General features: G+C 31.2%; 1 protein-coding gene across 2 annotated transcripts in view; it reads right to left on the minus strand.

Annotated features, from left to right (window-relative positions):
• Positions 1 to 13,433, minus strand: part of LOC145318747 (protein spartin-like) — a 148,991-nt gene that overhangs the window by 59,694 nt on the left and 75,864 nt on the right. For both annotated transcript variants that reach the window (XM_080160239.1, XM_080160240.1), the window contains 5 exons: positions 12,903 to 12,950; positions 10,105 to 10,191; positions 3,068 to 3,126; positions 1,624 to 1,690; positions 297 to 366 (listed from right to left, as the gene is read on the minus strand). In XM_080160239.1, coding sequence (XP_080016365.1) covers positions 297 to 366; positions 1,624 to 1,690; positions 3,068 to 3,126; positions 10,105 to 10,191; positions 12,903 to 12,950 — 331 coding nt within the window. The remainder of the gene's footprint in view (positions 1 to 296; positions 367 to 1,623; positions 1,691 to 3,067; positions 3,127 to 10,104; positions 10,192 to 12,902; positions 12,951 to 13,433) is intronic.

Genomic DNA, 13,433 nt, shown 5'->3' on the forward strand with positions numbered 1-13,433 from the left:
TCTCAACACGACCACTGTCTGTGTATGGTAATTAGGTGCGCATGTTCTTGGGCCAAGGCTACTCCAATCTGAAATGGGAGCAGTTGGAACTGTAATGTTTTCAGCTATGACACAGTGTTGAGTTATTATTATAAACTATCAAGAAATAGATAGTTTTTTTGTGCTTTTTTCATAAAAGTAACAGAACAGGCATCTGACAGGCAACATGAGCATTAAACAGTAAAAAAATCACTGTGACTGACTTCCATTTATCTTTTGAAGAATATTCTTACTAATTAAGGTAATGTTTTTCTTACCCTTAACAATTCCTTCAGCAAAGACTCCAGAAAATTCTTTATACTCTTTGTATTCTTCATCAATCTCAGCCTGAAAAAGTAAACTCCTTGTATCATTACAATAACAAGAAATTTCTGTATGCTCTTTGTATTTTTCATCAATCTCTGCCTGAATATGTGGGCTCTTTGTATATTTTTAATTATAAGAAATCTTATAATAATTCTTTTGTCTGAAGCTTAAGATCTCATAAATTGTTGGTCCTAGTGGGTTGTTCTTATCAGGAAAACTATATAAATGTTCTTGGAGTTATTTTAGGCTATTTTTTTCTGACCTCCCCCAACCTTTCCTGAAGAATAGGAGTGTAGCAACTTGTATTTTTACTAGCGGTTTCGCCCCTAGCCTCTAGGTCTTTTTTTTGGTCGGGGGGGTTGTGGGTGCCCCACCCCTCAAGAAAATAGCCACCACAGGACCAGTAGGTATATTCCCTGAAGAGTAGAATCCAATCGGTTCAGTGGTTACTGAGATCTTAAGGGACAGACAGACTGACAGACATCAAGCTACTTTGTATTATAGATGTATATAATACATTAATATCAAGCAAAAATAGTAGGGTTCTTTTATCATTTATTATTTTAAAGAATATGCTCACTATTGGTTTTGTAAAAATTTAAAACTTAAAAATATCATTCTTGGAAATAATACAATTATAAAAAGTTTCATTTAAATTGACTATTTTGCAACTTATAACTTTTGTAATCTTACGTAAGCAAATTAACACTAAATACATTTTAAAACTTTTCAAGAACATGTAATTGGAATATTACATTCTTACAAATATCAATTTAAGTTGTAATATATCAAACTTTGAAATAGCCAATTATAATAGTTTCTAAACTACATAAGTACATGTACATAATGTTGCTGAATTAGTACACAAATAAAAATTATATTTTAAACTTTTAGTAGATTTCATTGAAAATCAAGGTCTCCAGATACTATTTGGTTGCATAAAAATGAAACATAATAATATTTTATAGTTCAAATAATGCAATAATAGAAGTAGAAAAAAAATAGGATGTTTAATTTTCTTTCTGAGTTTGTCTTTCTGTCCATTTGAGCTTATTAACCAAGTGACACATTATTATTAATTGCTGAGAGGGAGGGGATATAGGATTGTAAATAATAAGTTTCTACACCACATTCTCTCATTCATTGGAACCTATTTTAAATCTTGATGAGATATTACAAACTAGCAGTGTTAAAACTTCTCCACCAATAATTTTAATCAACAGAAGGGGAATGATTTAATTTTTCATGATTGGGTAGTACACTGGAATTTACATTTACCTGGGTTTTAAATGATGTAGTAGCAGATGATCTTGTTAGAGTAAGAAACAATTGGTCCAATCTTGCCCTAAACATTTTTTACAATTATAATCAGAAATATGTCAGAGAAGGTCATTGCATTGTAATTTACACCCAAAGTTTAAAACTACAATACTTTTTTAGAAGCATGATTGATTGGTTCAAGTTGGTAATGTCTAAACTTTTCGACCAATGGTTTTAAACTAAAGAAGGTGGTAATTTTGTTTATCACTATTGTGGATATCTCTTGAATATGTAATTTGTTATTCATAAGGTTCAGCTTATTTGCAGGAATTTTGAAGGAATGAGACAATTGGCGATATATTGATGTTTATTCCAAATGACTTCAAACAAAATCACAAGCTAACTAATAAGATAACATAGTATTAAAACTTTGGGTAGTAAAATTAACAGTCCAATGTCCACAATCCTACGTATTGAATGATCAGTTTAATTTTACTTTGGTAAAGTTTTTGATTTAAAGGTTTCATAAAAGGTTAGTTCTTTTCATTGAAAATAGGCTACCAAAAGTAGAATTTAATAAAAAAAAATGGAGAGGAAGATGTATTAGCTGCATAGTCTTATTCCTGTATCCCTGCATCCTTTTACAATTCAATAAGTACAAAATTGAATTAACTTTTCAAAACTTTTATAAATCTTGAATAATTCAAGAATATAGGGATATGAAAAGTGTTTCAAGATTAGGCTTCCACAATAGTGGCAATATGGCAACATGCAAATGGTAATCTTTTCATACATTTTGATGTAAACAACTAACATAACTTTAACTTTATATACAGGTATAACAATAAGTAGCAAAAGGCAATACATTTATTGCTATGCAATTATAATTGAGAATACAATATATAGTATATAACTGAAATATAAATATAATTTCAATGTAAGGCAATAGTGCAACAGGCAATAATATAACCTTTCATGCTGTGTGGTGTTATCTCTAATTAACCATGATCATAGCAGTATGGCAACATCCTTTAATGCCTATACTTAAACTACATACTTTTAACTATTTATATGTTAAATATGGTAATTTGGCAACAGGCAATAATATAACCTTTCATGCTGTGTGATGTTATCTGGCAATACAAAATAAATATAGGTGCATATTCTAAAAAATATCCAGAATTATGTTAAAAAATGGCAATATGGCAACAAACTTTCATGCTGATACTTTAACCATTTAACCATTAGTATGTTAAACAGGCCGAATTGGCAACAGAAATAATTAGAGTCTTTCTTGCTATTTGGTGTTATCTGGCAATACAAAATAAAAATCATTATGGCAATGTAGCAACTGGCAATAATTTTACATTTCATGTTTTGAGGTATTATATGCAAATATTTCTCTTAATACATATATTACAAATACAATCCATGGCAATTTGGCAATTGGCAATAATATAACCTTTCATGCTGTGTGGTGTTATCTGGCAATATCATTCCAATACTCGAACCACCACCTTTCTAAAATAAATGTCAATTTTAAAAATAAAATATTCTACTATTTAATTTACATCAGGATATAATATTAGTTGTAAATCTATTTATATTTTTCTAAGACTGCGACCTTTAATCTGCCATTGGTAATCTTTTCCATGCACAAAACAAAATAGTTTTTTCATGGTGTTCATACAGCCAAGTAAATTTGTGTACATTTGTTGTGGGATTTCCAAGAAAGACTTCATACTCTTTAAACTAAATCGCATCGTATTATAGACAACTTTCCGCGGATACTAAAATGAAAAATTATAACATTAAAACCAGTTTTGCTAGCCCCGAGACGTAGAAGACCGGGCTAACAAAACTGATATTAATCTTAAGATTTTTATTTTAATAATCATGGAAAATTGTCTGCAATATAATACTATACATGATATTTCAGTCTGGCTGAGAACCGTTTCCAATCCAGCGAAAATTAATTGGTTTCGAAGACACACTGGAAAAAATATGCCTAATTGATAAGACTTTTAATGTAGCTTAGCTATATTTTTTTTATATATATTGTGTAAACATCCCATAACAAAGTATTTTCGCATTCGATATACTATATGCTACTGCCCTTTTTAACCCACTCCTTCAGAGGACACTATTAGACAACAAAATATTCCCGATTACTTTTGGATTTAGTACATTTAAAAAAAAAAATTTAAAGCAACATTAAATACCTAATTAATTCAATTAAAAGAAATCTCACACATATCCTAAGATTTTTAATGGAAACAATATTTTTAAAATCATGATGGATAATGTACAGAGAACATTTTTAAAAATACTTGTCATTTAAAGTTCATTTAGTGTACTTTTTAACTTTTTAAAGAATGATCTGCTAATATCATACAGACAACTAGCATCTATTAGCCTTTAGTTGAACTAAATATCATATCAATATAGGCTTCTATTCATTAGTATTTTGTGCTAATAAATATAAAAATCAAAGTTTCTCTTTAATCTACTGCCTCCCTCTAAATAACATTTTTCTCTTCACTAAGGATCTAATAAATAGATGGATAACTGGATAATAAATATTCCTACTCTATTAATAAAACGATTTCCCTGACTGATTCAAAATATTTAGTATTACTTTAAAACGTTTTCTGGGTGACTTTGCTTTTAAGTTTTTAATTTTTAAGACTACTAGGAGTGCTGGGATCCTAGGAGATAAGACAATGCACAATTTAAATATCCAATGATAGTAGTTTTCTCCTATATTTAGCCCCTGCGGGGCGAATTTCCTAACCTTGCTGGCCAATCATTAACATTTACCTAACCTATCAAAAGCTACTGTGAAAATACGACGATACCCGCTACTTCGTTTTCTTTCCATTAACCAACATAACTATAATACTTTTGGTACTAGTGTTATTAACAGTTCTCTCCCTCCCTAGATATTAAGAAAAATTATCCCGCCCCCACCCTCCTCCACCAACGAAAAATACATGAAAATAGATTAAATATGTATCCATAGTTTTATGCATCCAATATTGGCACTCTAAAATCAGTATTCTGTGCAGTTGAAAATTGGATTATAAAAAGCCAAAACTTTTAATAGAATTAGAATTGTTTGAGTGAATCCTAATGCTTTTTTACAATGATTTTTGCATTTTTTGGTAGTTAAGCTACTCTTCAACCAATTTTGTTGGTTGTTCAGACAGTTCATTTGAGAATAATTTCATATATAAAAGAGTTTCAAAGGGTGGTATTTTAAGAAAATAATAGTCCTAAAAAAAAACATATTCTTAGAATAATAAATTTGTTTATTGTTTGTAGTTGAAGCCTTCTTGAGCACTAAGAGATATAAGTTTTCTCAAATTGAAAATAAGGGAGGCAAATTGTTTTTCTTTTGTTTGTTTATTACTTTAGGCCATGGTATGTAAGATTATATTTGGTGCTGGGTATTCCTGCTGGGTTATGGCGGCACCGCAGGTATAGGCTTAACTGGGTTAGGGGTAGGGCATAGGAAAAAAAATTCCTTCCCATTTCCTCTTTTTTCAATTTATTTTAAAAATATGTAAGGTTGTTTTAAGTGCTTAAAAGCCACTTTTCGGGAAATCAACCTAAAAGATTGATTCCTATGGTTACTGTTATTCTTGATAGGGTACCTTTTAGTGAGAAAAGAGAAAAGAGAGAGTGTTCTTTCAAGGAAAGTTAGTTACTTTCATTATTTCTGTATTCTTTGATATTTAAAACATTTTCAGCCGCTGTAAGTTTCTTATAATTTATAATAACAGATTCAGATTATTGTTTAATAAACAGACATTAGAGTAAAACAATAGAGGGGGAAGAGGTTAAATAACTGTATGTCCCCACCACTAGGACCCTGTGCCGACTTTGAAAATCACCCAGTAGCGTCGGGAATAATAACACAGCCACGAGGCTACAAAAGAGCAGAAAGAAATTTGCTAGTATACTAAAAAAGTTCTCAACAGGGGGATCCAGGTAGTTGTCTGGGTTATACATCTATATTCAAAGATTTAGGAAACAGACCATCAATCAAGAAGTTACTGTTTAAACAGATGCTACTTTTCATGAAATAACCTATCAATTTGGGCCACAAAGTATATCAATCATATTATTTATGTACATTTTGATGTATATATTCTATTAGATGTGGTGCAAAAGATCTGGTGGTCTACCTAGGGATCATTCATGTTTTTATACAGGGTTACTAAATTATTTTTAAAACCTATCCTTATATAAAAATAACAGGATGTCTCTCTGTGTGTTCCCAAGGATCTCTCTAACCACAGAACCGACATGGTTCTCCCTTATAATTTAGCTTCTCATAGGTCCTGGAAAGGTTTCTAACTATATTGGGGGTTGGTACCACCAACCTACTATGAGAAACCACCCCTACAAAAAATATAATTTAAAATTTTTAATGTAATTTTTTATTTACAGGATCTGGTAATCTACTGCATAACAATAGTTACTACTCTTTTTGTACCTTGTATTTTCAATCTGAATTTTATTTTAAATTGGAGGGGCCTTCTTTGATAACTAGTCATGACAATTTTCAAACTATGTATTATTTTTTTTTTTTTACAGGACCCCGTAGCATGATAGTGATCACTCTTTTTATTCTGTAAAAAAATCTATATTTCTGTCTTTAACACTGTATTTTAATTTCTCTTCTTTTTTATCAAGTTTTCAAGACTACAAAAAAAAATTATTTTATTTTCAAACCCTGTATTTTGCCTCACCCTGTGGCATACTGCAGCATAATAGTGCTCACTCTTTTTATCCTGTGACATCTCATTAATCTAATCTAACAGAACATCTTTGGGGGATGTTTATTCATAACAACTATTGTAAGAAAATATAAGTAGCATATAGTATTTATTAGGACTAGGCAGAATCAAAAATTTTTTTAGCAATCAGCATAAATAACCAAAATTAGCGACTACGGAGCAGCCCTGAGTTTCATAAAAGATCTTATTTCTATTAATTGTCACAACTTTACAAGTTATGTAAGTATCGAAGCTACTCTGTAATTCATTTTGTCTATCTGTTCGTTTTTTAAAAAATTTTATTTATAAAAAATGTAGTGGGCATTTTATGTAAAAGGCGTTTTTTGAGATAGGCGTTTTCTGAGATGGGCGTTTTTTGAGATAGGCGTTTTCTGAGATGGGCGTTTTTTGAGATAGGCGTTTTCTGAGATAAGCGTTTTTTGAGATGACCCCGTTAGTCATTCCGTAACGATATAGGGGAAATCTATTTTTCTTGGCTGCTATCTAAGATATACAGCAGACATTTTTGTGAAGATACACCTATCCAACGAGCATCCAGTACACAACTTTCTTTGTCTGTCGGTCTGTCGGCCATACAACAAGAGGTAAAAACATTTTTTTAAGTTTCGTAATTTTCTATCAGGTTCTTCTTTTTCTTTCTTTTTCTTCTTTCTTTTTTTAATGACAACTGAAAATTTGCTCTGTATCTCATTGTTTTTTAGTCAAGTTAAAATCTCACTGTATGTTGAAAACATGAATATTAGAAGGCAGAAAAGAATAATTCGACAATGCGTCAAAAATTAGCTTTCCTGTTTTTTAAAGATAGGTTGCTTCCTACAGGTTTAATATGCGTTTTGCCTACAAAAATATGTTTCCACATTTTTTATTTTTTGAAATCCTAATAAGAACAGTTTCCTGGGAACTCTAAAACTAGATTTTTGGGTAGCCAAGATAGGAAAAAAGTACCAAGATAGGCAAATTGATGCAAGCATAAAAATATAAAATTCATATAAAAAAAATCATGACAAGCGCGTTAATGTCAGGTAGCAAAAGAGGGGTGTAGGCAGTGAGCTAAGCCTTTTTAATTAGGTGAAGGGGGGTGTCTCTTTTTTTTAATATATTTCTAGAACCAGGGAGAGGGGGGGGGTAGTAGGCTATTTATTACACTAGTACCCGAAGTATTATAATAACGTTTTCCTTTTCGTTGGGTTATCATTCTTTGAGACTTTTATTGAATTTTAATTCGTTGGTTCATGTACTAGCAACCACTTATTGCAATCTACAGCAAGGATAATTTTGTGTATCATCATTGGGAATGTGCATTTTGTCTTATTCCTTTAAATTCCTGCCCCCCCCCCAAAAAAAAAAAAAAAAATATAGGGAAAATCTACAGTTAAAATACGACGAAACGCCCCTTAAGAGGCGTTGCCACGAAAGAGACTATACCCAAACTTTTTTACAAAACTTTGGGGACTTTTGTAAGTAATAAAAATCCTATTGCCACATCTCGCTCTCTCTGTTTATGCCTTTTCAAATCAGATGAGTATAATACCAAAACGTGAGACAATGACTTTTCTAAAACAAATTGCTTTGTCAGATTTATACAAAATAAATTGTATTTTTGTACTTTGTTTTGAAAGATGATATTTCAACATACTGCAGAATTGGTAACTTTTTTTTAGTTTTCTGCAAGCACAGAAAACAAAACTCTTTTTTCTTAAATTGAAAATAAGGAAGTGTAGTTATTTTCTTTCTTTATACCTATCCCATGTGGCATCGCAAGGCCACCCTCTACCCAGTATAAACTAACCTAACATTATTAAACCAGAGCTGGATCTTTAAATGTCTAGCCGTTGTCATTGCCGCTGCCAGAGGTACAGCCACTAACCTAATATCGATCTTAAAATCAAATTGGCTACGGCTAGCCGTGGCCAAATAAAAATAAAATTTAAAAAGAAGTTGTATCAACTTTTTTGCTTTTTATTTAAGATAGCTAGCCGGTCCTTTCAGTAAGTAGTAGATGTAAAATTTTTCATAGAATTCAGATATGCAATCGGTTTTTTTGTAGACCTCTTATTTTTTAAGTAATTTAAGTTTTTTAAAAAAATAATTAAGTCGGTTTTAAGGTACTAAAACGCAACAAAATAAAAGAAGAAAATGGCCAGTATGAACAAAAATAGTAAGATCTTTAATTTGACACCTTACTTTTAAAATTCTGTTGAGTAATTATTGAAAAAATCTATTTTTTTAACCTCGGTTTAATAAAAACTTTAGACCTAAATATTTTCTCGAACAGACATAAAAAACATGGGTTCATATATACCTTTAGAATCAGAAAAATATTACGAATCTATTTAAAGCAAAATTGAAAAAGTTTTATAAAACTATAATAAAAAAAATAAGTTTATTTTAAGAATCATAATTTTCGGCTTTAAAGGGTTAGCTTGAACCAAACCTGAACAAAACCTAAACAAAAGACAATGCAATGTAGCAGATATTTTTTAAACACAAGAAACAATAATGTATTTTTAACTGCATTGTTTTGAAGTTTATAAAAAGACTGATGCATATTTGTTCATAATTTTTCATTCTTTACATGTTCTTTAATATCACTATATTTATTGTAGTATCTGTTGTATATATTGTATGAACGTTCTCCTTTTTTTCTGGCAATTCTATAGGTTAATTTTATAGATTAAGCTTCCCGATTCGTCAATTTTTGCGATTTGTGATTGGCTAGTTTAGTAGTTACAATTCTTAAAATAACTTTTTTATTTTTTCTATTTTTTATTACAATTTTTTTAAACTTTTTCAATTTTGCTTACAATGGATTCATATTATTTTTCTCATTCTAATGGTATATATGAACCCATATTTTTTATGTCTGTATGAGAAAATATTTAGGTTTAATGTTTTGATTAAACCGAGGTTAAAAAAATTGATTTTTTCAACAATTACTCAACAGAATTTTAAAAGTAAGGTGTCAAATTAAAGATCTTACTATTTTTGTTTATACTGGCTATTTTCTTCTTTTATTTTGTTGCGTTTTAGTACCTTAAAACCGACTTAATTATTTTTTTAAAAAAACTTAAATTACTTAAAAAATAAGAGGTCTACAAAAAAACCGATTGCATATCTGAATTCTATGAAAAATTTTACATCTACTACTTACTGAAAGGACCGGCTAGCTATCTTAAATAAAAAGCAAAAAAGTTGATACAACTTCTTTAAAAAAATTTATTTTTTGGGTGGGACATAGAAGATTTTAGATATCCATATTTCTGGCATTGCACTGCTGTAAAATCTTTTGAAAATCCATGTTTTATTGGCAGCACTGGCAGTGGTGACGGCTACGGCTACGGCTACGACTACGGCCACGGCCACGGCCACGGCAACGGCTACACATTTAAAGATTCAGCTCTGAAGAAAACAATCCCCCACCCAAAAAAAAATTTTAAGGGGGAGGGAAGTTTCTTTGCTCAACTATGCATGTTGAGAGAAACCGCCTTTGTTTCTTATCCTGTTTTATATATCCATCTAACAACCCCTTTGCTTTCACAACATTTCTTGCTAGTCTTAACTTTGTATTGTAACGATATACGCTTATTTAAGGCCAAGGCATTCACCATCCATACCGAAAAGAATATATTGCATTGCTTTGTTCTTAAAAATTTAAGTAAAACGACGAAAATCATCAAAATCTGATAATGAATACCTCCAAATCTGGTAGAATGTAGCCTCCATAGTCGGACTTGAGGATGGCTGATTTTCCAGGCACTAGCGGATACGTGAAGGCACCAAGCTAAAAAGAATAGGTATATCAATTTGATAATCAGGGAAGAAGGGGAAATAAAGTGCATATTATATTGGTACCCAAAGTATTATTTACATTAGAAAATTAAAAAACTTTGGGTACCTTTTAGATATCTAAGTCGATAATATGGTTTGTGCATACGTTGTAGTTACGAACAATCTACTTAAACAATTTGTACCTAACGCAGGGATCTAAAGGGATAAGACAATGATAACCAAAATTAACCCTACTCTTTATTAGTTTAGATACTCCTAGTTAGTACTACTCAATCAAGATTTAATGAAAGACCCTAAAGTTATAAGCCAACTAATAAGAGAACAAATAATAAAACGGTTAGGTATTTTTTTTATGATTAGGGGAATACATCAGAGATATTCTTATAATAAAGTAACAGGATGTCTATGTGTTTGTTTGTCTGTCTGTGTGTCTGTCTGTTTGTCTGTACCAAAGGATCTCGCTAACTGCTGAACCGATTGGGTTCTCCTTTATAGGGTAACTTCTCATAGCTGATGGGAAGGTTTATAACTATTTTGGGGAAGGGTATCCCCCCCCCCAGAGAAATCGCCCCTAGAAAAAAATACCCCCCTAGAAAATTAAAAATTAAATTTTAAAAAAATGGTTATCAAATTCAACTACCCCTGCCTCAAGGAAAAGGATAAGACAATGGCATTTACATTGATGTACACCCCAAATAATGATACACAAAATTACACCTGCTGTAGATTACACAACTAGTGGTTGAAACATTTGGACACTTATCTTGATGAACCGACCAATCAAATTCAAGTACTCAAAGTTGTTAAGCCAACGAATATGAAAACGTTATTGTAAAACTTTGGGGCCTAGTGTAATAAACAGCCCAAAGTCACGTCCCTACCTGGAGATACTTCATTTTTTCGTGTTGTCCATTGTCTTATCCCTTAAGGTCCCTGTTATTTACGTACTTTATATCGTCCGTTCTTTTGTCTTGAGACAAGCTTTATTTGGCGGCCTAATCAATTTATTCACTTAGAGTCCATCTTTATAGGGGCAAGTATTCTGAACAAAAAAAAAGTAAAAAAAATTCTTGGAATAAGACAATGGCCGATAAATTGATCCAAAATGATGATACACAACGTTACAATTTGTGGTTGTAACGTTTGGACACTCAACTTAATGAACAAACCAACAAAAATTCAATAGAAGTCCCAAAAGCCAAGGAATAAGAAAATATCCTCCCCCACACCTCCTATCTTCTCTTATTTGTTAAATAAATTGAAAATAAGGTGGTGGCTAGTTTCTTCCTGTGCCTACCCCTGCGGGGCTAACCAGTACCCGTATTAACCTATCTTAACATAAATTAATTAAAAATCAAACGGAAAACTCACCCCCCTCCGTATTATTTTCAATTAACTAAATTAAGGGAGTTTTGTTTCTGACTAGGCTTTACAGGGAAACTGTCATTTTTTAACATCTTTTGATTTTCCGCATTTTCGTCTTTGGCCTGACGAAGTAAGTCTGAAAATCAGGACATATTGTCCAATCCAATTTTGCACTCGAGATAAAGATAAATATTAAGAGAAATAAAGATCTAAAGAAGAAATTTTGGTTCATTTTTAACTTGAATATCCATGTGGATTATTGAGCGCATATGTTAATATTTAACTACATATGAGAAAAAAGCAAATTTGCATTTATATCCTAATATATAAAGTAATAAGGTATTTTTGTCTGTATCTTAAGATTTCTATAACTACTGAACCGATTGAGTCCTCCATTTCAGGAAAACTTCATATAGGTCCCGTGATGGTTTTAGACAGTTTTATTTTTTTTAAATCTAAGTCTTGGGATGGTTTAAGGCTATTTTTCTGTTCTTCCCTTTAAAATACAGAGTACCTAGATGCTAGGGGGCGCAGCCGCTAGTATAGTATAAAGTATTCCAAATCAGGGAGAAAGGCAACATTTGACTATAAATCATACTAGTCTTCAAAGTATACAGGCAATCTATCAACTCTAGGTGATTTTTAATAAATCTAGGGGTTTCCTCCATTAATCTTCTTAAACAATCTACTTCCAAGGCCGCCATCAAAAATTTCGTTAAGAAATTTAACAATAATTTAATGTAAATCCCAAATTTAATATTTTATAAAGTTATACAAAGTTTTAAGCCTAAGAATTAGTGAAGGTGTTTATAAACAGAATTATTTTCCCTCCTTGCTGGTACTTCCTATCTTAGCTACTATACAATTATTCTATTTTCAATTTGTTTGAATATTTGCACCTGTCCTAGATCAAGCAAGACAAAGACAAAAGATTTATTTTAATCAACTGCTATGCAGCGAAGTTAATCTATAACTTGTTTGTTCTGTTGTCTGTTTGTTTCATTATTATAGTATTCAGGGAGGGAGAGGACAATGGACTGTAAACTACACTAGTATCCAAAGTTATATTAACCGCTTTATCTTATTCATTGGCTTAAAAACTTTGGATACATTTATTGCATTGTGATTGTATCTTCAACTAATAATTTTAAGCTACATGAGTTCCTTTGTTCATCATAATTGGGATTGTATATCAATTTATCATCCATTGTCTTATCCCTGGACTATAAGGACAAGTACATATATCAATAAAAAGTGGCGTTGTCCCTAATAATAAATGATCAGCTGATCAACAACCACATCTTGTAAAGTAGATATACAGCTGTTCTAAATTCACACCTCAATAAACGCGGGAGGAAGGTCCTTCTCTTCATTCTTCCGGGCAAACTAAAATAAAAGAACATTTAATTAAGTATAGTTATATACAAGTGCCTCATCGAGCAAACAAACCCATAGCACTTTAACAAAAAAAATAAATCAGGGGAGAGGGTAATTATATTTGTTAGTTTAATGCTTTACGCTATATTGAGCAATATGTTAAGACCCCGCAGAGGTCAAGCATAGGTTTTCAGTGCTTGGTAAATATTTTGAGGCAAAGCACCAATTCTTCTACTATAAACATTAGACAAATCAATTTTTAGACAATATTCAATTTCTTAATTTTAATTCTTGTAAATTTGCAAGGTTTGAAAAAAGTCAATTTCTTAAGGGAAAGTAAAAATCTTAAGGGAAAAGACAATAGGCGATTAATTAATGTTCATTCCCAATGATACTAAAACAATTACTACTTTTTTTTATTAAAAATATTAATGGACAGTTTGTACCAACTAATTAAGATTTTAATAAAAGAACCCACCGACTAAATAAATA

This window comes from Acartia tonsa, chromosome 5 (genome assembly GCF_053477335.1).
Source record: "Acartia tonsa isolate MP-2025a chromosome 5, ASM5347733v1, whole genome shotgun sequence".
NCBI lineage: Eukaryota > Metazoa > Arthropoda > Copepoda > Calanoida > Acartiidae > Acartia > Acartia tonsa.